The sequence below is a fragment of the Dendropsophus ebraccatus genome, chromosome 9 (genome assembly GCF_027789765.1).
Source record: "Dendropsophus ebraccatus isolate aDenEbr1 chromosome 9, aDenEbr1.pat, whole genome shotgun sequence".
Taxonomy (NCBI): Eukaryota; Metazoa; Chordata; class Amphibia; order Anura; family Hylidae; genus Dendropsophus; species Dendropsophus ebraccatus.
Window position 1 is genome coordinate 28848664 of NC_091462.1, and position 27811 is coordinate 28876474.

Here is a 27811-nt window from a genome sequence, read left to right on the forward strand (position 1 = left end):
AGGGAGTATAAAGTTCCGGTCTGCAGTAACCCTGTGAGTGCTGAATGACGCTTCCTGACCGTCAACTTTTATGGTGCAGAGATGGAATTCTTTGTAATTTCCTATAACTATGATCGCCATACATTTATAGGCAGATAAACTAGTGACCTTTTACACTTAAAGGGGTTATCCAGTCTTAGAAAAACATGGCCACTTTCTTCCAGAGACAGCACCACTCTTGTCTTCAGTTTGGGTGCAGTTTTTGCAAACAACACCTGAACTGAAGACAAGAATGGTGCTGTCTCTGGAAGAAAGTGGCCATGTTTTTCTAAGGCTGGAAAACCCCTTTAAGTTAACCACAAGTGTCATTCCTAGGCAGCCAGGAAATAAAGATATGATTGTGTTATCAGATACATGAGACTGGAAAATGATGGATGGGGATGGTCATTGTTGAGCACTGATTGCTGCCACTCTATACAGTCAGAGCCCGAGCGGGTAAAGGGGAACTCCAGGTAGAGGTTAAAAAAAATGAAACTTCTGCAGAAGCATATAGCATTGCTTACCTGTCTATCCCAGTTTTGAAACCAAAAATCCATTTGTTTTGGTTTTTTTTGTTCTGTATTGTATTTCTGTCCTTCCTGGTTGAGCAGTTCCCAGAATGCAATGCTTTCCCTCAGCTGACCATCACAATCAGTGAAATTAGTGCTACAGCTGCTTCTGGTCATTCAGATATGGTGAATCACTCAGGGGATTGGGGGATCCAGCCCCGCCTCCTGTGACATCACACCCTGCCCCCTGTCTGCACCATCAGCCTGTCCTCAGCAAGCACACACAAAGTGAGACAGAGGCATGGAAGATTTGTCTCCTAAGGGGGGAGAGCAGAAGGAGAAGGAGACAATGTGAATTGGCACAGAGGCCATTTTTCTTCTCTTCCTGGATGTCTATCAGCTACCAGTGTGGCAGAACCGCACAGATACGGTAATATTGTATATATATATATATATATATATATATATATATATATATATTGTATAGACACATCTATATCACTTTTAATGTACTTTTAATAGAAAACAAGTTTTTCTTATCCGGAGTTCCCCTTTAAGTCCCAATGATCAGCTAGTTATAGCTTAGGGGATAATACTTAATTTTGGGATAACCCCTTCAAAGGGGTAGTTCAGCAAAAAGAAAAAAAAACCTGGTGCCAGAAAGTGCCAGGTATTTGTAATTTACTTCTATTAAAAAATCTCAAGTTTTCCAGTACTTATCAGCTGCTGTCTGTCCAGCAGGAAGTGGTGTATTCTTTCCATTCTTTCCAGTCTGACACAGTCTTCTCTACTGCCATCTCTGTCCATCTCAGGAACTGTCCAGAGCAGCAGCAAATCCCCAAAGAAATTCTCTCCTGCTCTGGACAGTTCCTGTCACAGACAGAGGTGGCAGCAGAGAGCACTGTATCAGAGTAGGATTGTCCAGTAGCAAATCCCAATAGAAAACCTTTCCTGCTCTCCAGACTGGAAAAATACCACTTCCTGCAGGACATACATCAGCTGATAAGTACTGGAAGACTTGATAATATTTAATATAAGGAAGTTACAAATCTTTGTAATTTCTGACACCTGTTCATTTTCTGAAGTACCCCTTTAAGTAACTGCCGTACAATCAGTTCCCTAACATGTAAGAGAGGGTGAAGCTTTACAAGGATGTGAAATAAAGATTTGTAAGAGCTGCGCCATCTACTGTTCATTTGTCAGTACTGATCACAAAATCAATAAAATACCTTTCTCTATTTTTACTCTGGCAATATACAGTATTTTGTCTCTGTATCCGGGTTCCAGTATTTTTACCAGGTGCAGATGTGTTCATATAAATGGGCTTCCAGACATCTGTGATACTAAAACAACTGCTTTTAGATGTATGGAACAAATCTGCAGTGTGTGAACACACACCCACAGCTCTGGTGCACAAATGCCATTAAGCCCTTATGCACGTGAAATTTTGCAGTTAAAGGGGTAGTTTACCAAAAGATTATCTATCTATCTATCTATCTATCTATCTCCTATCTATCTTTCTATCTATCTGTCTCCTATCTATCTATCTATCTATCTATCTTCTATCTATCTATCTATCTATCTATTATCTATCTATCTATCTATCTATCTATCTATCTATCTATCGCCTATCTATCTATCTATCTATCTATCTATCTATCTCCTATCTATCTTTCTATCTATCTGTCTCCTATCTATCTATCTATCTATCTATCTATCTTCTATCTATCTTCTATCTATCTCCTATCTATCTATTTATCTATCTATCTCCTATTATCTATCTTCTATCTATCTCCTATCTATCTATCTATCTATCTATCTATCTACCTCTCTCTATCTATCTATCTTTATCTATCTATCTATCTATCTATCTATCTATCTATCTATCTGTCTCCTATCTATCTATCTATCTATCTATCTATCTCCTATCTATCTACCTATCTATCTATTATCTATCTATCTATCTATCTATCTATCTATCTCCTATCTATCTATCTATCTATCTCCTATCTATCTATCTATCTATCTATCTATCTATCTATCTATATATCTATCTCCTATCTATCTATCTATCTATCTATCATCTATCTATCTATTTATCTATCTATCTATCTCCTATCTACCTATCTATCTATCTCCAATCTATCTATCTATCTCCTATCTATCTATCTATCTATCTATCTATCTATCTACCTATCTATCTATCTATCTATCTATCTATCTATCTATCTATCTATTATCTATCTATCTCCTATCTATCTATCACCTATTTATCTATCTATCTATCTATCTATCTATCTATCTCCTATCTATCTATCTATCTCCTATCTATCTATCTCCTATCTATCTATCTATCACCTATTTATCTATCTATCTATCTATCTATCTCCTATCTATCTATCTATCTCCTATCTATCTATCTATCTATCTATCTATCTATCTCCTATCTATCTATCTATCTATCTCCTATCTATCTATCTATCTATCTATCTATCTATCTATCTCCTATCTATCTATCTATCTATCTATCTATCTATCTATCTATCTATCTATATATCTATCTCCTATCTATCTATCTATCATCTATCTATCTATCTATCTATCTATCTATCTATCTATCTCCTATCTACCTATCTATCTATCTCCAATCTATCTATCTATCTCCTATCTATCTATCTATCTATCTATCTATCTACCTATCTATCTATCTATCTATCTATCTATCTATTATCTATCTATCTCCTATCTATCTATCACCTATTTATCTATCTATCTATCTATCTATCTATCTATCTATCTATCTATCTATCTCCTATCTATCTATCTATCTATCTATCTCCTATCTATCTATCTATCTCCTATCTATCTATCTATCTATCTATCTATCTATCTCCTATCTATCTATCTATCTATCTTCTATCTATCTATCTATCTATCTATCTATCTATCTATCTATTATCTATCTATCTCCTATCTATCTATCTATCACCTATCTATCTATCTATCTATCTATCTATCACCTATCTATCTATCTATCTATCTATCTATCTATCTATCACCTATCTACCTATCTATCTATCTATCTATCTCCTATCTATCTATCTCATATCTATCTATCTATCTATCTATCTATCTAAATCAGAAGAATACCGCAGCACTCGTGGGATAGAATTCAACACAACGTGTTTATTTCCCCAAACCGCGACGTTTCGCTCTCCACACTGGGAGCTTTTTCAAGCAGTGGTCCACTGCTTGAAAAAGCTCTCAGTGTGGAGAGCGAAACGTCGCAGTTTGGGGAAATAAACACGTTGTGTTGAATTCTATCCCACGAGTGCTGCGGTATTCTTCTGATTTATATTACTTATACCGGGTGGTCACTGGTATATACCGCCTGGCACCACATTCATCGTTACACGAGTGCTGCATTCATTCTGAATTTCTTATCTATCTATCTATCTATCTATCTATCTATCTATCTATCTATCTATCTATCTATTATCTATCTATCTATCTATCTATCTTACCTACCTAGTCATAAAATACATTTTCCAGCCTGTCCAGTCCTATGAAACATATAGCTTTCACAGTTTTCCTCCTATCCAGCTAGCAGGGACGGTTAGCAGCAATGGACGCTGAGGCTGGGATATGCAGAACATTGGAGTTAATAATATAATGGTCTCCTTTCTTCACATAGGAAATTTGAATTGGAAATTGCACATCAGCAAATATTAATCTAATTTTATATGGAAAAATATCTCCATGTTTTCCATGAAAGGACGCTCATATTTCAGCATGGAGGATTAAAGTGACTGCAAAAGAATCTTTGTGCTCCACATGCGAATTTCCAGTTAATTGGCATGGTGTCCAGCGAGGAGATCCTTACTGTAAGAAGTTTACATCATACCTGACTGGATGTGAAATGGATAAATATAGATAGGTTTAAGGTTTTAGTCATTTCTGTTTCTGGATGAACTTTTTATGATTCTGTGATCAGTCTCACAGATATGTCTCTAGAACAAGTTAAAAGTTCTATTTTTAACCTGTTTCTTACATATACCTCCAACAGGTCCCAAGCATATGCAGTGTCCCAGAACCAGTGCGCCACTGCTGTATGGACGGCACTGGTGTTGTGCATCAAGGGTAATCTATGCATAAAGGTGCTATACTGCATTTTGGTCACTAGGTGTCACTAACTATAGAGAGCACATGCTTTTTTTTTCTTTCAAATCAACTGGTGTCAGAAAGTTATACAGATTTGTAATTTACTGCTGTTTAAAAATCTCAAGTCTTCCAGTATTTATCAGCTGCTGTATGTCCTGCAGGGAGTGGTGCATTCTTTACAGCCTGACACAGTGCTCCCTGCTGCCCCCTCAACTGTCTCAAATCCCCATAGAAAACCTCTCTTGCTCTAGACAGTTCCTGACAAGGACATAGATTGCAGCAGAGAGCACCGTGTGAGCCTGGAGAAAATACACCACTTCCTGCAGGACATACAGTAGCTGATAAGCACTAGAAGGCTTAACATTTTAAAAAAGGAGTAAATTACAAATCTGTATAATTTTCTGATAACAGCTGATTTGTAAGAAAAAAAAATTCAGCTGGAGTCCACCTTTAAGTGTTCAAGTGACAAACTGTAAGTGCTTGAGAGGAAGTTTTCCAGCCTCCTCCCTACCTATGGGCCTATTTAGCCCTGTAAAAGTTTACCTCCAGTTCTGCCCTATCAGGCGCCAAAGTATCACACAGCTTGCGCCACTTTAGGAAACAAGTCTCGGCCTTAGCTTATGTCGGGTGGAGACGGTCATGTGTTTCAGTTCATTCTTAGTTCTGGTTCCAGTGTAAAGAGCACAACAGACAGTGCATCCAGAGGGGGTCCTTTTCAGGGCCTGGCCCTGTGGCCAGTGCCTGTTGTAACTAGCCTTATTTCTAGAAGTTTTAGAAAGCCAGGCTATGGCCTGCTAAAGACAAAAGGGGTTAACTACAACAGGTGAGGACATTACACCTGTCCACATTTAAGGGGATTTTTGCACTCAAGTTTTTGCAAGTCCTACAGGTTTGAAGAAGGACTTATTCAAAGTGGTTGGAGAAATTGCTGATGGCACAGCAACAAAAAGCAATTTATTTCAATGCTCTGATTGCTTGGTTTCCCCAGCTTAGATTGAGGGGCTAGCTCGGCCCAGATGATCACTTCTGATGCCGGTGCTAAAAGACTAATGACTCTGCGTACTTGGCTAGCCTTGTCAGACCAGTCATAGCCATGAGTATGGGTTGTCCTCTATGTCTTTCGCAAGTTTATCACAACAGCAGCCAAGGTTCTCAGAATCCCCCCAGCAGTGCCATGCGTTTATGGACAGGTCCCATTAAGTTATTCTGCCGTTTAAGTTATTCTGGAGTCCTGTGTGTTCTGTCCTGTGTATTCTGTGTTTTCCTATATTGCACCACCGCATTACAGAGGGGACACCAGGGACACCTTTAAAAGGCATGTGCTGGTACCTAGGGACAGCCACTACAACTCCGAGCCCCATGACAAGTGTCACATTGGTAATGCTGTGGTCCGGGGTAGCTGTGAGGTGGTGTTGCAGCTAGGTGGGCTTGGGTACACTTGGGCACTTGTCATGGTGGCCAGGAGTGGTGTTGGAACCCACCCCCGGACACACAGACACTGTGCTTGAAAAGAAAGCTAGCCAAAGTGTAAGGTGTAGGTGCAGTGCAGGTGCAGGTGCAGCAATACAAAATAGGACAGAGTCCAGCACTTAACCAAAGGAACATTTCTTTGAGAATCTTCAGTGCAATACAAAATCTCACAGGTGCGGTTGAAACAGACAGTGAAGAATAAGTAGAAGTAGCTTGCAGGTAAAGTAGGGACGTCTTGGAGGCCTTGTCCAGGTAGCAATGTACTCTGCCGGGGTAGGTTTAGTAGACAGGTAGAAGAGAATGGAGAATACTCGTACTCATGTACTCATTCGGTCGTTAATTGTTAACTGCTATTCAAACGAACGATTATCGTTTAGATTCGAACGATTTAACGATAATCTAAACGATAATCGGCCCGGGGAATAGGGCCCTTAACCCCTCCACACCTCCAACTAAAGACCTCCTACCAGGAACTAACCTCCCTTTTACTGAGGCAACTGAGCTTCTCTGTCATAGGTGGGCATACTGGAGAAAGGAGAGAGAAGAAGTTTGATAGGTGGAAAAGTGAGGGAAAAACACCTGCACCTGTGATTGGACAACACAACAACACATGACAAATAAACCTAACCCATAACCTTCCTTCGGCTGTGCTCACAGAAAACTCTTACACATAAGACACCTTTATCCCCTTCTAGTGCGATACCTGACAGAGGCCCTTTACCTAGCTGTAATAAGACTTAGTTGACCACCCGTACTGGGACACTACAGTAATGCAATATTAGCCCCTTCTATTTAACACCTTGCACCGCTGGGTCACCACAGATGCATCAAATAGACAACAAATAAACCATAAGGCTATATTCCCACTATGTTCTTTCTGCAGCCGTTTTATTGAATGGCCGCCATTTTAGTGCCAAAAGGTGGCTGCAAATAATATTCATGATCATTAACAATAGGTTGTCTTTGCCTCTAAAATGACAGCTGTCCAGAAAGAAGGCCATCATTTTCTAGTTGTGGGAACATAGCCTAACAGTGAATAAAGTAAAAAATAAATAAAATAACTAAATATCAAATATACAGTGCAGCCCAGTACAGCCTATATATATATATATATATATATATATATATATATATATATATATATATATATTGTAGACATGTCACTGGTAAAGTCTTCGAGGGGATGTACATCTCACCTAGGTTGCTTCATAGCGTGAGATGGTGAGTCCAGGAGGGATCTGTGCTCAGCAGTGTTATGTTGCTGAGCTATTATCTACTGTTTCCGGGCCTGGATTTACTGGAATGGCGGGTAGGTTGGTAGTGGGACCTGCCATTCCCTCCCCCTGATCCAGTTTGGGTTTTGCCATCAGGTGAGCAATCAGCCTGAGAAGGTAAGAGCTCCACAGAGCTGCAGGTGATGGCTCTCAGCCAGGAGTGAACAGCCTGGATGCTGTGTTTGGTGGGAGCTTGGAATACAGCTGCTGCTGAAGCTTATTCACACTGTGCGATACCGCTGATTGAAGTGTCAGACAGGTGACCTGCTTGTTAGTAAGTGCCTAGACGGGCAAGACCTTTTTGTTTTGTTTTGTTCTTAAAAAGCACGGTGTTGCTGTATTTCTGTTTACTGGACTGTTTATGCTGCAAATAAACGCCAAGTTGATCTTTTATAAGTCCAAGCCTGATGTGAACTGTGTCCAAACACACCATCCCCCGGGAAGATCCCTACAATTGGTGGAGGATGCGGGCAAATCGGTTGCTAGGGGCAACGGTGTGCATCAACTTGGCTACAGCTGCGTATGTCCTGGGTGAAGGCTGCTGCTTCACTCCAAAAACAGTCAAGCAACATGGAGGAGATGATGAAGCAGTTAATGTAAGTGAGTTTGCAACAACAACAGGCTCAGGCAGACGCTAAACAGGATCAGGCGGCCGCTAACCTTTGCCATGAGCAGGCTAATAGGCTGCAACAACAGGCTCTAACAGACGCTAACCTGCGCCATGAACAGGCGATGGCTCAACAACAGAGACTTATTGAGCACCTGATAGCAAAGCAAGAGGCGTCTGCAGGTACTAATTCCCAGCCGGTGGCAGCGGCCGCTCCAGAGACTTTGTCTGTGAGAAGAGCTGTGCAGCGAGCGCTGCAAAAGATGACTGCTGATGACGATGCTGAGGCCTACTTAACTGTCTTTGAGCGTGTGGCTGAGCGAGAAAAGTTACCCTCCACTGAGTGGGCAGAGGTCATTGCTCCCTATTTAACAGGCGAACCACAAAAGGCCTACTATGACCTCAGTGAGCAAGAGGTCAAGGACTATCCTCGGCTAAGAGCAGAGATACTTGCCCGACTAGGAGTTACTGCTGCTGTCCGTGCCCGGAGAGTCCGCAACTGGAGCTACAGTCTGGACAAATCAGCGAGGTCCCAGATGTACGACCTGATCCATTTGGCAAGAAAGTGGTTGGAGCCAGACACCTCTACTCCTGCACAGATCCTAGAGAGGGTCGTGATGGATCGCTACCTCCGAGCACTTCCTGCTGATCTGCAACGCTTGGTGGGACAAGGTGACTCTAAGAATGCCGACGAACTTGTCAACCTTGTGGAGAGGTTCCAGGCGACTGAGGACTACCTCCGTGATGTTCCTGCAGCATCTTCACCTCCCCGGAGTGCCAGATCTGTGCCTTCAGCTGGTAAGAGACTTCCATCTATTGGGGGAGTGTGGAGGGGTGCTGATAGAGGGAAGAGCGCTCAGGCGGTGTCTCAGGGGCAAAAGACTGGTGATGGTCCCAGGTGGCTAAGTGGCCCTAAAAAGGACTCCCTGCCATGAGACGGGACATGTGTCTGCCCATTGCCCTCTTACCCATGAGCCCACGGAGTGTGATGCTAGCCGGCGTTAGTCGCTACTTGCGGAACCGTCTTTTGTTGCGGTCACTGGACTAGAGACTGAACCGCAAGTCTGCAACATTACGGTCAATGACTTCCCTGTTAAGGCGTTGCTGGACTCAGGAAGCCTTGTCACCTTGGTGCATGCCAGTCTGATGGCTGGGGACTTTGTGCCAAAAAGACATAAGAGTGTGGTATGCATACATGGTGATACAAAAGTTTACCCTATAGTTCTGGCTAATGTCGGGACTGAACTAGGCACTGTACAATATGAAGTGGGTGTGGTTAAAAACCTTATGCATAATGTGATATTGGGGCGTGACTTTCCATTGTTCTGGGCTCTATGGGGAAAACAACAATCCCCTGAAAGAAGTGAGGAGACCCCTAAGTCTATTGCATTACCCATGGTAAATGATAAAAATGTACAGGATGAAAATGATGCTTTTCCTTTGCAGGTCCTGGCTGGTGAGGAAGAGGCTCCTCCTACTGAGCAGAATGTTCCAGACTTAGAGGTGTCTAGGGATAATTTTGGTACTGCACAATTACAGGACCCCACTCTCAAAAATGTGAGAGAGCAGGTCACTGTTATGAATGGGGTACCTCAGGAACCAGATGCTGAAAAAAGATTTCCACATTTTTCTATGACTCTTCTATAGAATCACTAAAATTAATGATGAGGTTGTGGAACAGCTTCTGGTGCCTAAGTCGTACCGGCGTCAGGTACTCGACATGGCCCATAATCATGTCCTTGGGGGCCACTTTGGGACGGATAAAACGCAGGAGAGAGTCCTCCAGAGGTTTTATTGGCCTGCGATTTATGCTGACATAAAAAAATACTGTGAGTCGTGCCCCACATGTCAGCTTAGCGCCCCAGTGTTGCGTTTCCGCAGTCCTTTGGTCTCACTCCCCATCATAGAGGTACCTTTTGACCGAATCGCAATGGACTTGGTGGGTCCCATTGTAAAGTCGGCAAGGGGTCACCAGTACATTCTAGTTGTATTAGACTACGCGACCCGCTATCCTGAGGCTGTACCCCTAAGAAACACTGCATCTAAGACAATTGCACGGGAATTGTTTTATATGTTTTCCAGGGTGGGGATCCCCAAGGAGATCTTGACTGACCAAGGTACACCATTTATGTCAAAGGTGATGAAAGAGCTATGCAAACTGTTTAAAATCTCCCATCTACGTACCTCTGTATATCATCCCCAGACAGACGGGTTAGTGGAGAGGTTTAATAAAACCCTGAAACATATGTTAAAAAAAGTGGTGGAAAAGGATGGTCGTGATTGGGATCACTTACTACCTTACCTGATGTTTGCCATTAGGGAAGTGCCCCAATCATCCACAGGGTTCTCTCCCTTCGAATTGGTCTATGGTCGTCACCCGAGGGGTTTATTGGATATAGCGAAAGAGACATGGGAAAGTGAGTCCACCCCATACAAGAGTGTTATAGAGCATGTAGCACAAATGCAGGAACGTATAGCCACTGTAATGCCCCTAGTAAGGGAACACCTCCAGAGGGCGCAAGAGGGCCAAAGCAGAATTTACAATCGTTCTGCAAGAATCAGGACATTTAGCCCAGGTGACCGGGTACTCATACTTGTTCCCACGGTAGAAAGCAAATTCTTAGCAAAGTGGCAGGGTCCATATGAAATTGTAGAGAAGATCAGTGAGGTCAACTACAAGGTACACCAACCAGGTAGAAGGAAGCCTTTTCAAGTTTATCACATAAACTTGATCAAGCCCTGGAAAGACAGGGAATCCTTGGTGGCGACATCTGTTGGTCATCTGTCACCACCAATCCCTCCGGTCAGGATTGGTGACACCCTATCAGTGTCACAGAAGCAGGAAGCTAAGGAGTTCCTGCAGAAAAATAAAGACAAGTTTTCTGACCTCCCAGGGCGTACGCATCTCATTAGTCATCATATTGAAACTGAGCCTAGAAGCAAAGTAAACCTTAAGCCCTATAGGATACCAGAAGCACGGAGGGAGGCGGTATCGTCCGAGGTAAAACGTATGCTTGACCTAGGAGTCATTGAGGTATCCCAGAGCGAGTGGTCCAGCCCGATTGTGCTAATCCCAAAGCCCAATGGAACTTGGAGGTTCTGTAATGACTTTAGAAAGTTAAATGAGATCTCCAAGTTCGATGCCTACCCCATGCCCAGGGTAGATGAGTTGATAGAAAGGATGGGTAATGCCAGGTACATAACTACCCTCGATCTCACTAAGGGCTACTGGCAGATCCCCCTCACTCCTGAGGCTAGAGAGAAGACTGCATTCTCCACCCCTGATGGGCTCTTCCAATACTTAGTGATGCCATTCGGGTTACATGGAGCCCCTGCCACTTTTCAGAGGTTGATGGACTTGATTCTGCGACCACATCGTGATTACTCCGCTGCCTACCTCGATGATGTGGTCATTTTTAGCCCTGATTGGGAAAGTCACCTCTGTAGGGTCCAGGCGGTGTTAGATGCCATAAGTGATGTGGGGTTAACCATCAATGCAGAGAAGTGTGCACTTGCCTTAGAGGAGGCCAAATACTTGGGCTACATTATTGGAAGGGGGTTAGTGAAACCACAACTAAATAAAATTGAGGCAATACAGAATTGGCCTAAACCCCTCACAAAGAAACAGGTCAGAGCTTTCCTGGGTATTACGGGCTACTAACTGACCTGACAAAGGGTGCGAAGTCCGCAATGGTGACATGGACTCCAGAGGCCGAGAAGGCTTTTCAAAGCCTTAAGTCTGCCTTGTGCCAACAACCTGTGCTAGTTACCCCTGACTTTAGGCGAGAGTTTCTAGTACAGACAGATGCCTCCAACACAGGATTAGGTGCCGTCCTCTCACAGGTGGTGAATGGCGAGGAGCACCCAGTGATGTACTTGAGTAGAAAGCTATCCCCGGCCGAGAAAAACTATGCCATTGTTGAGCGAGAATGTCTGACAGTGAAATGGGCCCTAGAGTCCCTGAAGTATTACTTGCTAGGCAGAAAATTCAAGTTAGTGACAGACCATGCCCCCCTAACATGGATGAAGCTTAACAAGGAGAAAAATGCAAGGGTGACTAGATGGTTTCTGTCCCTACAAAACTTTAATTTTACTGTGGAACACAGGCCAGGAAAGTTACAGGCAAATGCTGACGCCCTATCAAGGGTACACTGTCTGTGGGGACAAAATGCTCAGCCCTCCGGTCTGAAAAAGAGGGGGGGGATATGTAGACATGTCACTGGTAAAGTCTTCGAGGGGATGTACATCTCACCTAGGTTGATTCATAGCGTGAGATGGTGAGTCCAGGAGGGATCTGTGCTCAGCAGTGTTATGTTGCTGAGCTATTATCTACTGTTTCCGGGCCTGGAATTACTGGAATGGCGGGTAGGTTGGTAGTGGGACCTGCCATTCCCTCCCCCCGATCCAGTTTGGGTTTTGCCATCAGGTGAGCAATCAGCCTGAGAAGGTAAGAGCTCCACAGAGCTGCAGGTGATGGCTCTCAGCCAGGAGTGAACAGCCTGGATGCTGTGTTTGGTGGGAGCTTGGAATACAGCTGCTGCTGAAGCTTATTCACACTGTGCGATACCGCTGATTGAAGTGTCAGACAGGTGACCTGCTTGTTAGTAAGTGCCTAGACGGGCAAGACCTTTTTGTTTTGTTTTGTTCTTAAAAAGCACGGTGCTGCTGTATTTCTGTTTACTGGACTGTTTATGCTGCAAATAAACGCCAAGTTGATCTTTTATAAGTCCAAGTCTGCTGTGAACTGTGTCCAAACACACCATCCTCCGGGAAGATCCCTACAATATATATACCCACACAGTTGAGGAGCTTTATTATGAACAACTAAAAAGAGAAAAAAAGCTTAAAAGAATATAACTCCTTATCATCCATTTCCTTGAATTCCCCCACCCCCAGACCACTCATGTAAAACACTGTGCTTTTTTATTCCCATGATCAGATTTTCGGGGCCGGTTTTTCCCACAGTGAGGGAGATATTTGCCTTTACCGCAGCTGTTTACACAGCTATTCTATCAGCTGACTGCCCGGGCTGCAAAACCCACAAATCAAAGGGAATTCTCTGATACGGAAAAGCTCCGACAAGTTTTTATTAATAACTAACTAGTTCCTAAAGGGCAATTCTTTTTGCTTTATTACGACGTTTATAATTATCCATTTTAAAACTTTGCAACATGGTCTCAATATCCATGCCAGCTTCATGTCGGCCTATGTGTGACCTGTTCTGGCTATGAAAACCATCAATTACTATTAGGCCATTAATCTGACAACAATCAGATAGCGACAAGAGATCACCATCCTCTTGTCACGCCTCATGAGCTTTTGTTTATGGACCTGTTGTAAATAGCAGACCCTGTGTATATTACATTTTGTTAATTCCAACGTTTCCTAAAATCCTTTGATGAGCTCTGTTTAGTGTGTATATAAGTCTTGTGATTTTTTCAGTTCTGTATAACATCTTGTCTGACGAAGGGAGCTAGACTCTCGAAAGCTTACACTCAAATATACTCAGTTAGCCTCCAAAAGGTATCGCTGATCTCTTCTCTATTCTACTGATTTCTATGGCTAACACGGTACAACAATACTCTACTATAATTATCCATGTCATTTGTGACTATATTGATGCAAAGATTCGCTCTTGTTGGTCTCTGTGTATAGAAAAAGATTAGAGGTCACACATATCCAAGAATCTAAAGCATATCTGTCAATAAAAAAAAAATTTCATATGAGACACATCAAAAGTTTTGATCAATCCAGATGTGAGTGTTCAGGCCATGACCGATCTGGAGAACAAGCAGGGAGAAGTCCATGCTTCATGTGATCGCTCCCTGCTCTGTGTCACGTGACCTGGACGGACTCCTAATAAACCCCTTTAAATCTATGGGGTCACCCAGGTTTCTTAAACACAGAGAGACCCTGACCGAACAAAAATTTTGACATGTCCCTGTAACCAGATTGAGCAGCCCATTGTCTGTGATAATACATTAAATAGGGTTTAAAATTGTCAACCAATACTCACCTCCCTCTGGTCTCCCCTGCAGCTGCTATGCTGACTATCCCAGTGCCTGGTATTTATTTATTTTTTCATTCCCAGACGACCCCTTTAACTATTTTCTACTGTTTATCTTCGTTTGAGGAAAAAAATTAAATAAATCTGATTGAAAATTTAAAGAAAACAAGGTTCTGTTCGGTGTGGGAGACATGTTTTGTGGCATCTGTAACAAAAGCTGAACAAACAAGCAGAATGTACTTATTTCTTTCTTCCAAGTATGTCAGAAAAGTCTATAAAGAAGAGCTTTATGGTTTCTGCCATCTTGTGGTCGTTGTAGAGAACAACACTCAAAAGTGGCAAAAGTGACAATGATTCAGCAGGTGCTAGGACGTGCTCAGTATATTGGGAAATCACATGAAAGAGTTATTCACTTAGTTGTGCTACCAATGGGCATAGGTCTGATTGGCTTTTTGTTTATCAAACCAAGTGAACCCTAAATGAGAAATCCAGAATATTGGGGGGCACTGTGAATAAGTGACACAGTGTCCAACTTGAGTACCTGGGACCCTCCAGTAGAACTGACTTTGGAAATCAATCCTAAAGTAACTGTCAGGGCCCAGGGGGACAAAGAGACAGGACAAGTATGCCCTAAAGCTATCACACTTCATGCTGCCCCTGCCTACTTGCAGAGCAGGTCCTAAACAACAATGCACAACTTGGTGACAGTCCCTGCTCTGAAAACAGTGCAAAAACAGGAGACAACACAGACAGACAGAACACAAGTAAAAGATAGAGCCCAGAACAGAATGGTCAGACAGGCCAGGTAAGCAACAGAAAGAACGAGCAAGGTACAATTCACGGCAGACAAATGCAAAGTTACAAAACAGGCAAAAGGTCAAAACCAAAAAGTCGACGAGGTACAAAGTAAGAAAAAATGGAGGAGGAAGCTCAACAGGACTAAGCTGTCCACAGCTATCAAGAGCACAGACTGAGGGAAGGGAAATTCCTTTATGGGAAAACAAGTACCCGACACAAAGCATATAGGTCTAGGCAGAGAAACTCAGAAGCACAGAGGATGAGAGACCTGTCCATCGAAACACAGCGAACACAATTAGCAACAAGGCAAGAGCAAAGGTAAGTGCAGAGAGAACTGAAAAATGTGGAACGGACAACTGAAGCAAAGACAAATGCGAGGAATATACGGAATGAATACAAACTCATGACCAAAAGCTCAGTCTTGGCCGCACCTTACGGACAGAGGTCCCAACAGGCACAATCATAACAGTAACATGTGAATACCTTTAGAATGCTACAATATACAGATGTGTCCAGCCTTACCCTTTGTCACGGCCGCGGCGGCGTCCCGCGTTCCGGGCCGCCGCCGCGACCGCCTCCTGCCCCATGCAGCAGCCGGTGTCCGTAGTCAGGGACCCGGCGCTGCTGTTACTTCGGCCCCGGGGGGGCGCCTCACCTCTCCACGTTCCTGTCTGTCACTGTGCCGGCCGGCGCGCGCGGCCCCGCCTCCTAGGGCACGCGCGCGCCGGCTGTCTCAGATTTAAAGGGCCAGTCCGCCCTTAATTGGTTAGTTGCACCAATCACTCCCCTATAAATCCCAGCATGCCCTGTCCCTTGGGTTGGAGCCTCTACATGCTTCCCATAGCGTTTGGCCCAGCTCCCTGTTGTTCCTGATTCCTGTCGGCTACCTGGTCCCTAGTCCTTGTTCCTGATCCCTGTCCGCTACCTGGTCCCCACTCCTTGTTCCTGGTTCCTGCTTCCCCGTTATACTTCAGTTCCTGTGTTCTGCCTGTCACGTGCGGTCTCACCTACAGACCATTGCCAGTATCATCTCCTGCCTACGGCTCCTGCTACGCCTCGCCTGCCGTCACCAGCACCGAGCCAGGGGAAGCGACCTGGGGGTCGCCTGCCGCAGCAAGTCCATCCCGCCTTGCGGCGGGCTCTGGTGAAAACCAGCGGCCCCTTAGACTCCGCCCCCTGGTGAGGTTAGTGCCATCGCTGGTGACGGTCCAGTGGATCCACTACTCCAGGCGTTACACCCTTCTCTTAGCTACGTTAAAGGGGGTTTCTCATCTCAACTAATATTTTATATATTAGGGGGTTTTTTTTATTATTAACACTTTTTTTAAACTTTTACACTTATACTAGAAGTCGGGACTTCTAGTATAAGTGCACTGATCACTCATTGATCTATGCTGTATATACTTATACAGCATAGATCGATGGGATAGGCACTCGTTTGCTTTTGGCTGCTGCAGCCGAAAACAAACGAGTGCCGAGCCGGGATCAGCGCCATCTTGGCGGAGACCCCGGCCGGCACCACATACTGAGATTACTCCTCCGGGACAACGTCCCGGGGGAGCGATCTCCGCCACTAGACACCAGGGAAGCGCTGGATCCGGTAATCGGATGCAGCTGTCATCTTTGACAGCTGCATCTGATTACCTTATTAGCGGGCACAGCGATCGGACCATGCCCACTAATAGCCGCGGCCCCGGGCTACATGAGGCACCCGGGACCGTGGCGGTTCAGAGCGGGGTCGCCGCGCGGTCCCACTCTTAATGCCCGTCCCCGCGCAAGGACGTACAGTTACGTCCTCGTGTGGGAAAGGGTAAAGTAAAGGAATTTTTCTGAACAGTCATACACCACAATATCCCGACATGTTATTAGCTGTTTGCAACAAGCTCAAATACCTGTCTTTAAAGGTGTTCCTGCTCCATTATGTACCTTTCATGGCACAAGGCATACTTTATGAACCTCAGGTATACTCTTAAAGGGTTAGTGCGGCGCTAAACATTTATTCACAAAATAGCACACATTACAAAGTTGTACAACTTTGTGATATATGTTATGTATGTGAATGGCCCCCTTATGTATGTGAATGGAAGTGTGGTGCATTATACTCACCGCATTCGTGTCGACCCCCGGCCGCCATCTTGTGACAATGACTACATCTTCGGGAGGCCGGCCGAACCGCTCCAGCCGTCCCTCATGCCAGCCCCCCTCTGCCGCGTCATTAGCTGCTAAGCCGTGATTGGCTAATCATAACTGTGCTCAGCCAATCGCGGCTGAGAAGACTAGACACTCATTGCCAAATCCAGACTTACTGTAGGAGGTGCAATTCCCATTCCTCGACAAGGATCATGTGCCAAAATCTAACGCACCTTATTCTTTTGCACAGAAACCCTGTGGCAGGGAGCTTTGTTTAACCTCTTAAGGACCCATGTCGTACCGGTACGTCATGATCACTGTCACTTAAGGATCCATGACGTACCACTCCGCGAGTCCTTTAAGAGGGCGCCGCGGCCGGCCGGGTCCCGATCGGGGGAGATAGCCTGCTATAATACATAGCAGGCCATCTCTCCCTGTCGGCATGGAGGGTTGTTAACCCCCCCCCCCATGCCGACGATCGGAACCCAATAGCGGCGATCGGAACCTTTCCGGGCCATCGGTGGCCCGATGACCCGGAAAAAAATGGCGGTCGGTGCTGTCCGAGGACGGCACCGACCGCCATTACTGTAAAAAATAAGGGTGGTCACGGTACCACCGTCCCGATCGCCGTGAACGGCCGGCCGGTACCGGACGGCCGTTCACGGCGATCACAGTCCCCACAAGTAATAAATACCTGCTCCGGACCCCTCAGCTAGGTAGCTGAGGGGTCCAGAGCAGGTATTTGTACATTACTCACCTGTCCCGGGGTCCTGATCGGTGTCTTCCGGGTTCCCGGCGTCCTCTTCTTCTTGTCGGGTCTTCGGCTTCTTCCGTGACGTCCCGATCGGCTTTTTTCGGCTCCAGCGTCGTCTTTTTTCGTATTTTTCCGGCTCCAGCGTCGTCTTTTTTCGGATCTTGCGCTCTGCTGCCCCCTAGCGGCTAAGTGTAATACACGTATCAGCCACTATAGGAATGTTCAGAATGTAGTAAAAGTTTTGTGGGTTTTTTTCCCAATTTTTTTTTTTTTTTTCTATCGCACCCTATCGCCGCTGAGTGTTGATCAGCATCGCACGAAAGTGCGCTGCTAATCAGCAACTCCTCCTTTTTGGCGTAGGGTGTTTTTTTCTATATCCTACTGCCACGGTCTGCTGATAAGTGCCGCACATAAGTGCGGCATTTCTCAGCAACACCATTTTTGGCGTAGGTTTTTTTTATACTTACTGTAAAAAAACACATTAAAAAAACACTACATTACACCACACTACACTACATTGAATAAAGTTTTACACTACACCACTACATACCCCATATACCAATCCCTATATAAAAGTGGCCCCCGGCGTGTTTTCGGTATCGGACGCATACGTTATTATTGCCTCTGACACTGAAACAGCCAGTGAGGATGAATGGGGGGGATCCTTCGTTCCTCCATTCATCCTCATCATCCTCATCCTCCAATGACGTATCTGGGGGTAGCATAGCGTACGCTGCCCCCCCAGACACGTCTTTTCCGCCAGTACCGTCCCAATAAGAGATCACGGTATGGCGTGAAATTCTACAAACTCTGTGAGAGTACCCCAGGGTACACTTACAGATTTAGGGTATGTGCACACTGCGGAATGGCGAAGGATAACCCTTTGTGCATTCCGCAGCTGGCACCCGCTGGCGGACTGATGGAGGCGCGCGTCTCCACCCGTGTCATAGACTCCATGTTATGCATGGGCGGATTCCATCGTCCGTCCAAAGAATGAACACGTTGGACGGAGAGCGGAATCCGCCCGTGCATAGAATGGAGTCTATGACACGGACGGAGAGACGCGCCTCCATCAGTCCGCTGGTGGGTGCCAGCTGCGGAATGCACAAAGGGTTATCTGTCGCGATTCCGCAGTGTGCACGTACCCTTACAGTGTATGAAGGAAGGGACACCCGAATCCGGCCCCCAGATGCCACCCCCCCCCCCCATCCTCGGAGTTAGTGGGGAGATCGTTGGGGAACTGATCTTCCCACTGCTGGATAAAGGTCACCACCTGTACGGGGATAACTTTTATACCAGCATCCCCCTCTTCTGGTCCCTCGCTGCCCGAGCTACTGTACCTTGCGGCACAATCCGAAAATATCAGAAGTAGTAATAGAGCCCTAATATTTAGCAGCCATGGAGCGGACCCAGCGCTTCTGGATATGAGGGACCCCGTATCGCACCATGACAACATTCTCCAGGTGACGTCCCGCACACAGGAGAACGGGAGACCCCAGAAGAAGTGCAGAGTGTGGGGTAACAGGGGGATGAGGAAGGACACCATTTTCCCGTGTGACACCTGTCCTGATCACCCCGGCCTCTGCATACTGGATCGCTTCAAGGCGCACCACACGTCATTGGGGTTCTACATTGTCTAAATTCTGTCCCTTATTCCTATTTCAGGGGTCACGTTGATCCAGGGATTATTCTGATCGCCATTATGGAGTCGGGAAGGAATTTTTCCCAGTGATGAGGCTACTGTCGTCTGCCTCACAAGGGTTTTTTTTGCCTTCCTCTGGATCAACACAGGTTGAATTTGATGGACACCTGTCATTTTCAACCTTATAAACCAATAATTGGCCTAATACCCCCAAATAAATTAGAATGGTCCCTTTTCCCCAGCTAAATAGATATGGCCGCCATTCCAATTAGAGGATGCCACGATGCAATTACAAAGCCTCTGTGCGGCCAGGACAGTAGAAACCCCCCACAAGTGACCCCATTCTGGAAACTAAACCCCATAAGGAATCTAACAAGTGGGGCAGCGGGTATATGGCCCCCTAGTGACGACCACATTTGGGACGTGAAAATGAAAAAAATGGTATTTTTTATTTTCACGGCACATGTTCTACACATGTGCCCATCACCAGTGGGGTCCATATGCTCACTGCACCACTTGTTAGATTCCTTATGGGGTGTAGTTTCTAGAATGGGGTCACTTGTGGGGGGTTTCTACTGTCCTGGCAGCACAGGAGCTTTGTAATTGCGACATGGCCTCCATCCTCCATTCCAGCCTCTAAATGGCGCTCTGTCCCTTTGGTGGCTTGCCCTGTGCCCATATGGCACATTATGTCCACATGTGGGGTATTTTCGTGTAGGGGTATTTACCCTACACGTTTTGCTTTTATTTTCTTTTTTAACCCCTTGTGGAAATGGAAAAAAATCAAGGCTAGACCAACATTTAATTAAGTAATTTTTTTAAAATTTTTACTCTAAATCATTGATCTTGTCTTGATTTTTTCATTTTCACAAGGGGCTAAAAGATAAAAAAAAAACACAATGTGTAGAGCAATTTCCCCTGAGTATGGAAATACCCCACATGTGGACATAAAGCGACATGCGGGTGCAGGGTAAGCCTCCAAAGGGAAGGAGCGCCATTTGGTTTTTGAAGGCTGGATTTGGATGGAATGGATTTCGAGGGGCCATGTTGCATTCAAAAGGCCCCTGTGTTGCCAAGACAGTTAAAAACCCCCATAAGTGACCCCATTATGGAAACTACACCCCTCAAGGAATGTAACAAGGGGTGTAGTGAGCATATGGACCCCACTGATGACGGGCACAAATGTGGAACAATGTGGCGTGAAAATGAAATATTACATTTTTAACACTATAATGTTGGTCTAGCCTTGAATTTATCATTTCCACAAGGGGTTAAAAGAGAAAAAAAAACATAAAATGTGTAGAGCAATTTCCCCCGATTCCGTAAATACCCCACATGTGGACATAAAGCGCCATGTGGGCGCAGGGCAAGCCTCCAAAGGGAAGGAGCGCCATTTGGATTTTAGAGGTTGGATTTGGCTAGAATGGATGATGAACGCCATGTCGCATTTACAGAGCCCTCGTGCTGCCAAAACACTGGAAACCCCCCACAAGTGACCCCATTCTGGAAACTGCACCCCTCAAGGAATCTAACAAGGGGTGCAATGAGGATATGGACCCCTTGATGACGGGCACATTTGTGTCGTGAAAGTAAAAAAATGAAAATTTTCACTTTCACGTCACATTTTTCCACATTTGTGCCCGTCCCCAGTGGGGTCCATATGCTCACTGAACCCCTTGTTAGATTCCTTGAGGGGTGTAGTTTCCAGAATGGGGTCACTTGTGGGGGATTTCCAGTGTCTTGGCAGCACGAGGGCTCTGTAAATGCGACATGGCCCTTGAAATCCATTCCAGTGAAATCCAGCTTCCAAAAGCCAATTGGCGCTCCTTCCCTTTGGAGGCTTGTCCTGCGCCCGCTTGGCACTTTATGTCCACATGTGGGGTATTTCCGTACTCGAGAGAAACTGCGCTACATGTTTTGTGTTTTTTTTTTCCTTTTATCCCTTTGTGAAAATGAAAAATTGAAGGCTAGAACAACGTTTTAGTGTAAAAAATACTTTAGTCTTTTTTCACGCCATATTGTTCGGAAAATCTGTGAAGCACCTGTGGGGTCCAGATGCTCACCGCATCCCTTGTTACATTCCTTGAGGGGTGTCGTTTTCTAAATGGTGTCCCTTTAGGGGTGTTTTTTAGGTTTTGGCACCCCAGAGCCTCTGCCAACCTGAAGTGGTACAGTCAAAAATGACCAAATATAATGGAGCCATTGAAATGCACTAGGCGCTCCCTTATATCTGAGGCTTGTGGTTGCGTCAAATAGCGCAATAGGGCCACATATGGGGTATTTCTATAAACAGCAGAAACGGGGCAATCAATATTGGGGTGCATTTCTCTGGTAATAAGTTTATAATTATGAAAAATATTGGATTACAATAAAATATCTGCACAGAAAATTTAAATTTTCAAATTTCTTACACAATTAGCTTTTATTTCTGTGACTCCCCTAAAGGGTTAAAAAACTTTCTGGATGTGCTTTTGCAGAGTTTAGGGGGTGCAGTTTCTGAAATGGGGTGCTTCGTGGGGCTTTCTAACACACAGTCCCCTCAAATACACTTTAAACCTGAACAGTTCCCTAAAAATATCTGATTTTGAAATTTTACTGAAAATTTGGAAATTTGCTGCTAATGTTTTACGCTTTCTATTGTCTAAAAAAAATGAAATATAGTTTAATAAATGCCGCCAACATAAAGTAGACATGTTGCTAATGCTATTTAATATATAATTTATGTGGTATAACCATTTTCTGTACAAGCAGAAAAGTTTTAAAGTTGGAAAAATGCATTTTTTCACAATTTTTCACGCTATTTTGGGTTTTTTCATAAAGATTCGTTATAAGTATCGACTCCAATTTACAAGAAATGCGAAGTACAATATGTCACGAGAAAACAATCTCAGAATCAGCCGGATAGGTAAAAGCATCCCGAAGTTATTAATGAATAAAGTGACACTGGTCAAATTCATAAAATTTGCTCCGGTCCTTAAGGCCATTTCAGGCTCGGTCCTTAAGAGGTTAAAGGGGTATTCCACCTATGCAAAAAAAAAACATTCAACCCCCTCCGGTCCTTATCACCCCGTCACGCCCCCTTTCAAAGTTTTTGTATATGTAAAGATGGTACCAGATGGGAAACTACATCTTGTGCATGCCATGCACCACCTTCATCTAAGTTTAAAGTCCATTGTGTGTCTGAAAAGCAAAAAGATAAAATTGAGCAGTGCAGGCCACGGGGACAGATTGTGATGGACAATGAATGAACAAGAGCAGGTTAATAATGAATAAATAATAATAATACCAAAAAGACCATACTTACCTGTCCTCGGTTTCCCCAGTGTCCTCCATAGGTGTCTCAGGGTCAGGTGCCCAGCTGAGTGACTGCCAATCACTGCTTTGTCCCGCAGTGGCCAGAGAAAACCCAGACACTGCAGAAGCCGTAATTACACGCTATTACACATATATAAAGCTAGTGGTTGTCTATTTAATGATGCAAAGAAGATTTTCACTGGAACACCCCTTAAAATACTTTTTATTAATCTTGTTTTCATGCTTAAAAAATTACAGAAAAAAAAAAGACTATGTAAATAATGGCACATATTTCTCATTGAAATCGATGGGGCGCCTAATATATTTTGGTGCTTCCTTCACACACACATTTTGGTTATTTAATTTTTTTGCCCTTAAAAAACGCCACAAAAAGCTGCTCCCTCTTTTTTCTCCTCCACAAGGTTAGATTCAGACACAAAAAAAACCACACACAAAATAATCAGACATCATTGTGGGATCATGATGTTTTTACGGCCAAAACACTGTGACCAAGTATTGTCTGGGAGTCAATAGGGAAATCCAAATATACAAGACATTTTGTGTGTGGCGTTTTTTTTCTTCACCCCTTAGTGGTGTTTTTTATGTAATTTTTAGAACATTGCAACATGTTCTGCTGGCGCTCTTTTCTCCCATAGAGCTCTATAGGTTGAAAAACACCAGAAAATCTGCCTGTATACATGTGAGCATTTCCTTCTGACATGTTCCCCCATGTTCTTCAATGGAAATGCTTGAATAACGTGATGGAATAATCACGACTTGTAAAGAGGACCATGTGGAAAAACACCCCAAAAAAACACATACTAAAACACACTTTGGGGGTGGGGCACGAAAGCTGAACACTTCCTCCAGCAAAGCCTCTTCCTGAACCCCATTTAATTTTATTTTCTCATCCTGTCTATGTTTACAGTACTTTGTGTTACTGATATACATCACTTTGAACAGCAGGTGGCAGCAGAGTACAACTTTGTGCAATTTTCTTCCCCGGAACTGTTTCTTCAGTTGCAGGCGCTGGGGGACACTGTAAAGTGACGGACCTTCCTGTACATGTGTAGATGCTAGGATTTGCATTGCTGGTTAGTAATATGTGTGTATATACTGTGTTGTATGTTCCTGCTTGCAGATAGCTTCATGTTATGGTGAAAGGTTTAATACTCATATAAGGAAGGACTCATAGGCTTTTCTTTTTCTTTTTGTATATTGTACCTTGAAGAAATGAAGCTAAAGGAGCTGGAGGGCTGCCTGCAACAATTGGATGTCTTTGAGAGTCCTAAGCTGCTGCTTGAGCAGTATCCAACACGGCCGCATATTGCAGGTGGGTGATTCCTTTGTGTGATCTCAAAATATAAAGTCCCGTTCACACTACCTAATCCTGCCTTCTATTAGTTACAATGGGAGGGTGCGTGCACATCCGCGCCTCTCCGCTCAAAGAACTAACATGTAAATTCTTTCAGCATAGAGACGCGCATCCTCCCATTGTAACTGATAGAAGGCAGGATCCAGCGCCAAATCTCGGTGCCGATTCCGTTGTGTGAATTAATCAGACAAGGCGGTGGGGCAAGGAAAAGCTACCAGAGGCTGCCCTGATGACTGTAATTGCAATGTTATGTTATCCCCATTGTGAATGGGTGATAATTTAATACTAGGGTTGTCTCCACCATGTCTGCACTCCAGGGATCTATAGCCTATAGCATGAGTACCAAGTTTCCCTGCTATATTAATGTTTCCTTCTAGGTATGTTAATTTGCAGACAAAGCTTTGACATGTTCAGCTGACTTTTGTTTTGCGCTTTTAGCATGTATGCTGTATACCATCCACAACACATTTGGTGATATTGAAGATAAAGTGGTTGCAGATCTCGGCTGTGGGTGCGGAGTACTCAGCATCGGGGCAGCGATGTTGGGTGCTGGGTAAGTACTTGGCTATGAGATTAAATACCTTTTGTATTAATATTAACCTGTTCCCAGCGTCTGATATGTGGTCAGAGACTATGGAGTGGACTTAGAAATGGAGTCTGCTCCATATGCAGGGGCTACTGGATGGTGAATACAGGTTACATCTTCTGTCTGAATTATCCCCACCACCAGCTGTTTAACCCTCTAGATGCTCTTGTCAGTACTAACCACAATGTTTAGGTGGTCCCTCTGTCACTTGATGGGCTCCTCTGTTGTAACACGCTGCAGCCGTTGCCCTAATGACGGATACTAGTGGCAGAGCTGAAACAATGTTATGGCTTATGCGGGGTCTACAGGCATGCTCAGTTTAGACAAAGGTTAAAGAGGACCACAAGATAACACGCTAACAATCTGATCTTGGGAGTCCGACAACAGTTAATCCCCGGGTGGATAGAGCAGCAGCACACAGGCTTAGCCCCTGCTCCATTCACTGTCTGAGGCTTCCGAACATTGCCAAGCACTGAACTTGTCTATGTCTATAGAGAGTGGACAGAGTGACTTCTGAAGGTCCTAGTGGTCAGACCCCTTTACCAATTAGATACTTAAGCCCCTATTCTATGGGGCGATGCAGAGGAGCAAACGAGCGCTGTCAGCTCTTGTTTGCTCCTCATTCCACGCTCATTGCCATAGCTATTCCACGCGTTGACAGCGAGCAGGTGAGTGCAGGAGTAGCTGCGGGGGGGCTGCCCGGGTGATCGCTAGATGGTCCGGGCAGCCAATAGAGGATAGTGGCGGTCTGCTACCGCCGCTCCTATTCCGTGGAGCGACGGCTTAGATTGCTGCCATCACAGTCGCTTGTTTTTCAAAAACAAGCGACGCAACGATCAGACATGAACAATGTCTGCTGATTGTTGCCCTCTATTCCACAGGACGATTATCGTCTGAATACATCCGATAATCGTTCCGTGGAATAGGGCCTTTTATTCTGTGTATAGGGTATAAGATTTAGGATTTTACCCCCTTTAAACAAAGTTGCCTTAGGAATGAAGTTTCCAGCTGCTGTGCCTCTCATCTTAAGCAGTGATGTGGTCAGACACGGGCATAGCAGTTGTTATTTAGTAAAAAGAAGGTGGTCACCAGGCACGCCATAATTCCTTCAAGTCACAGGCAAACATAGGAGAGCTAAGGTTGCTGTACGGAGTATGGACAAACAGCTCTCTATATCTCAGCTTTTTTGATCTGGGAAGATGAGTTTGATGCAGAAAGAAAAGAGAAATGACCTTTATCTGGTAATATTGGGGGCGATTTATCAAACTGGTGTAAAGTAAAATTGGCTCAGTTGCCCCTAGCAACCAATCAGATTCCACCTTTCATTTTCCAAAGAGTCTGTGAGGAATGAAAGGTGGAATCTGATTGGTTGCTAGGAGCAACTGAGACAGTTTCCCTTTACACCAGTTTGATAGATTTCCCCCAATGTGTCCACGGGTGAGAGCAGATATGTTGTGTGCTTATTCATGTTTCCCTCTCCCCTCGTCCTGCAGGTTATGCATAGGATTTGATATAGATGAAGAGGCGCTGGATATATTCAGAACAAACGCTGAAGAATTTGAACTTCTAAATGTTGATTTGGTTCAATGTGACGTCTGCTCCCTGCAGTGCACCAGCCTAGAGAAGTCTGTGGACACAGTCATCATGAATCCTCCCTTTGGTACAAAACATAATAAAGGTAAAGTCCCTTGTGTGTGAGCAGCGCAGGGACACATCTAAGCATGACCTTCAACGTCCTCAGATAGTATACAGACAAATATATGAAAAATTTTGGCTGGTCAGGGTGTTTAGACTATACCCAATCAGTAGAATGAGCATAGGAAATGGCTCGCTCAGTACATTCTCTCCCAGCTCCATGTCACATGACCGAGACATTCGCACATTGTAAGTCTATGGGGCTGTTTCATTCACATAGACACAAAACATTTCCCTATTCATTCTACTGATCATGGGCATCTAAACACTCAGATCCTGAGCAATCAAAACGTTTGACATGTCAAACGTTTTTTACCCTTTGAATATAAGCTAACATCTCAGCATTACAACCGTGTGCAGATATTAGATACAGTGTGTTACACTAGATATTTGGGCCACAGAAGGGGACCTGGTGATCAGATACCTAAGGATATGTTCACACGGTGTATCTTTTCCATAGGGGGGGGAAAAAACATTATTAGGTGGTATTACAAACCAACGTGTTTCACGCTGTGTAGCGCTTAGGGTGCATTTACACAGAAAGATTTATCTGACAGATTTTGGAAGCCAAAGCCAGGAATGGATTTGAAAAGAGGATAGATCCTAGTCTTTGCTTTATGACCTGATCCCTGTTTATAGTCTGTTCCTGGTTTTGGCTGCAAAGATCTGTCAGTGTAAACGCACCATTAATCATGGTAATATAGGGACACCCGCTGTACCAAGTCGGACTTCAGTGGAGGTGTGTGAGGGGCACTTGAAAAATAAGCGTAGGCATGGCCGCTTAATTTGTGGGATGCTCCAGCTAGTACAATAGATAATTTGTCTTTTAGAGTCCAAATTCGGCTTGTAGTGGTAGGGTTTGGATGTATAGGGACTAGAAAATAATTATGGACAAGGGAGAAGCAGTATCTTTTGCAAGGGGCTAAATTTTAGCGGGTCCAATGGTAAGCAGCATTAGATTACCTAGAACTTTTTTAGAGGATATCGCCTCTTGAAATTCAGTATAGATGTAATCTTCCTGGATCTATCCCTGTTTGGAATGATTCAAAAGTACTTTTCTTGATCCTTCTCTATTTAAAAAAAATATATATATCATTCATTTATTTAGAGCAGTCATCTGACAAATCAGGCCGATATCTCCCTGTGTAAGACAGCAAATACTAATCAGATGATTTTCTCATTTTCAATATATCAAACAAAAAAAATCTTCATCCACACATTGTATGATAGGTGGTTTGTCTAATAGCCAATTATGGCAAAAGCTGTATTGGACATCAGTAACTATATCTGTGCAGCCTTACCTGCATGATTATAGAGCCATGTAAAAGGCTTGGTGAGCTCACCCCACGTGTTGTGCCGTATAACATAATCTAAAGTTTGCACTGAGTCAGTGATTTCATTTTAGTAAATCTTTAGCAGATTTGCTGCCAGGACTGTCTCTCCTTTCCAATGTAGAAAACTTTACCAGTTTTCATTAAGTTAATCTAATAT

At 44.2% G+C, this 27811-nt stretch overlaps 1 protein-coding gene across 2 annotated transcripts in view; it reads left to right on the forward strand.

The window, feature by feature from the left end:
* METTL5 (methyltransferase 5, N6-adenosine) overlaps window positions 1-27811 on the forward strand; it is a 45853-nt gene that overhangs the window by 14799 nt on the left and 3243 nt on the right. Inside the window, exons 2-5 of one of the 2 annotated variants that reach the window (XM_069982841.1) lie at window positions 23685-23758; window positions 23896-23997; window positions 24478-24592; window positions 26119-26303. In XM_069982841.1, coding sequence (XP_069838942.1) covers window positions 23898-23997; window positions 24478-24592; window positions 26119-26303 — 400 coding nt within the window. In that variant the 5' untranslated portion in view covers window positions 23685-23758; window positions 23896-23897. The remainder of the gene's footprint in view (window positions 1-23684; window positions 23759-23895; window positions 23998-24477; window positions 24593-26118; window positions 26304-27811) is intronic. The other variant, XM_069982842.1, reaches the window with a different exon arrangement.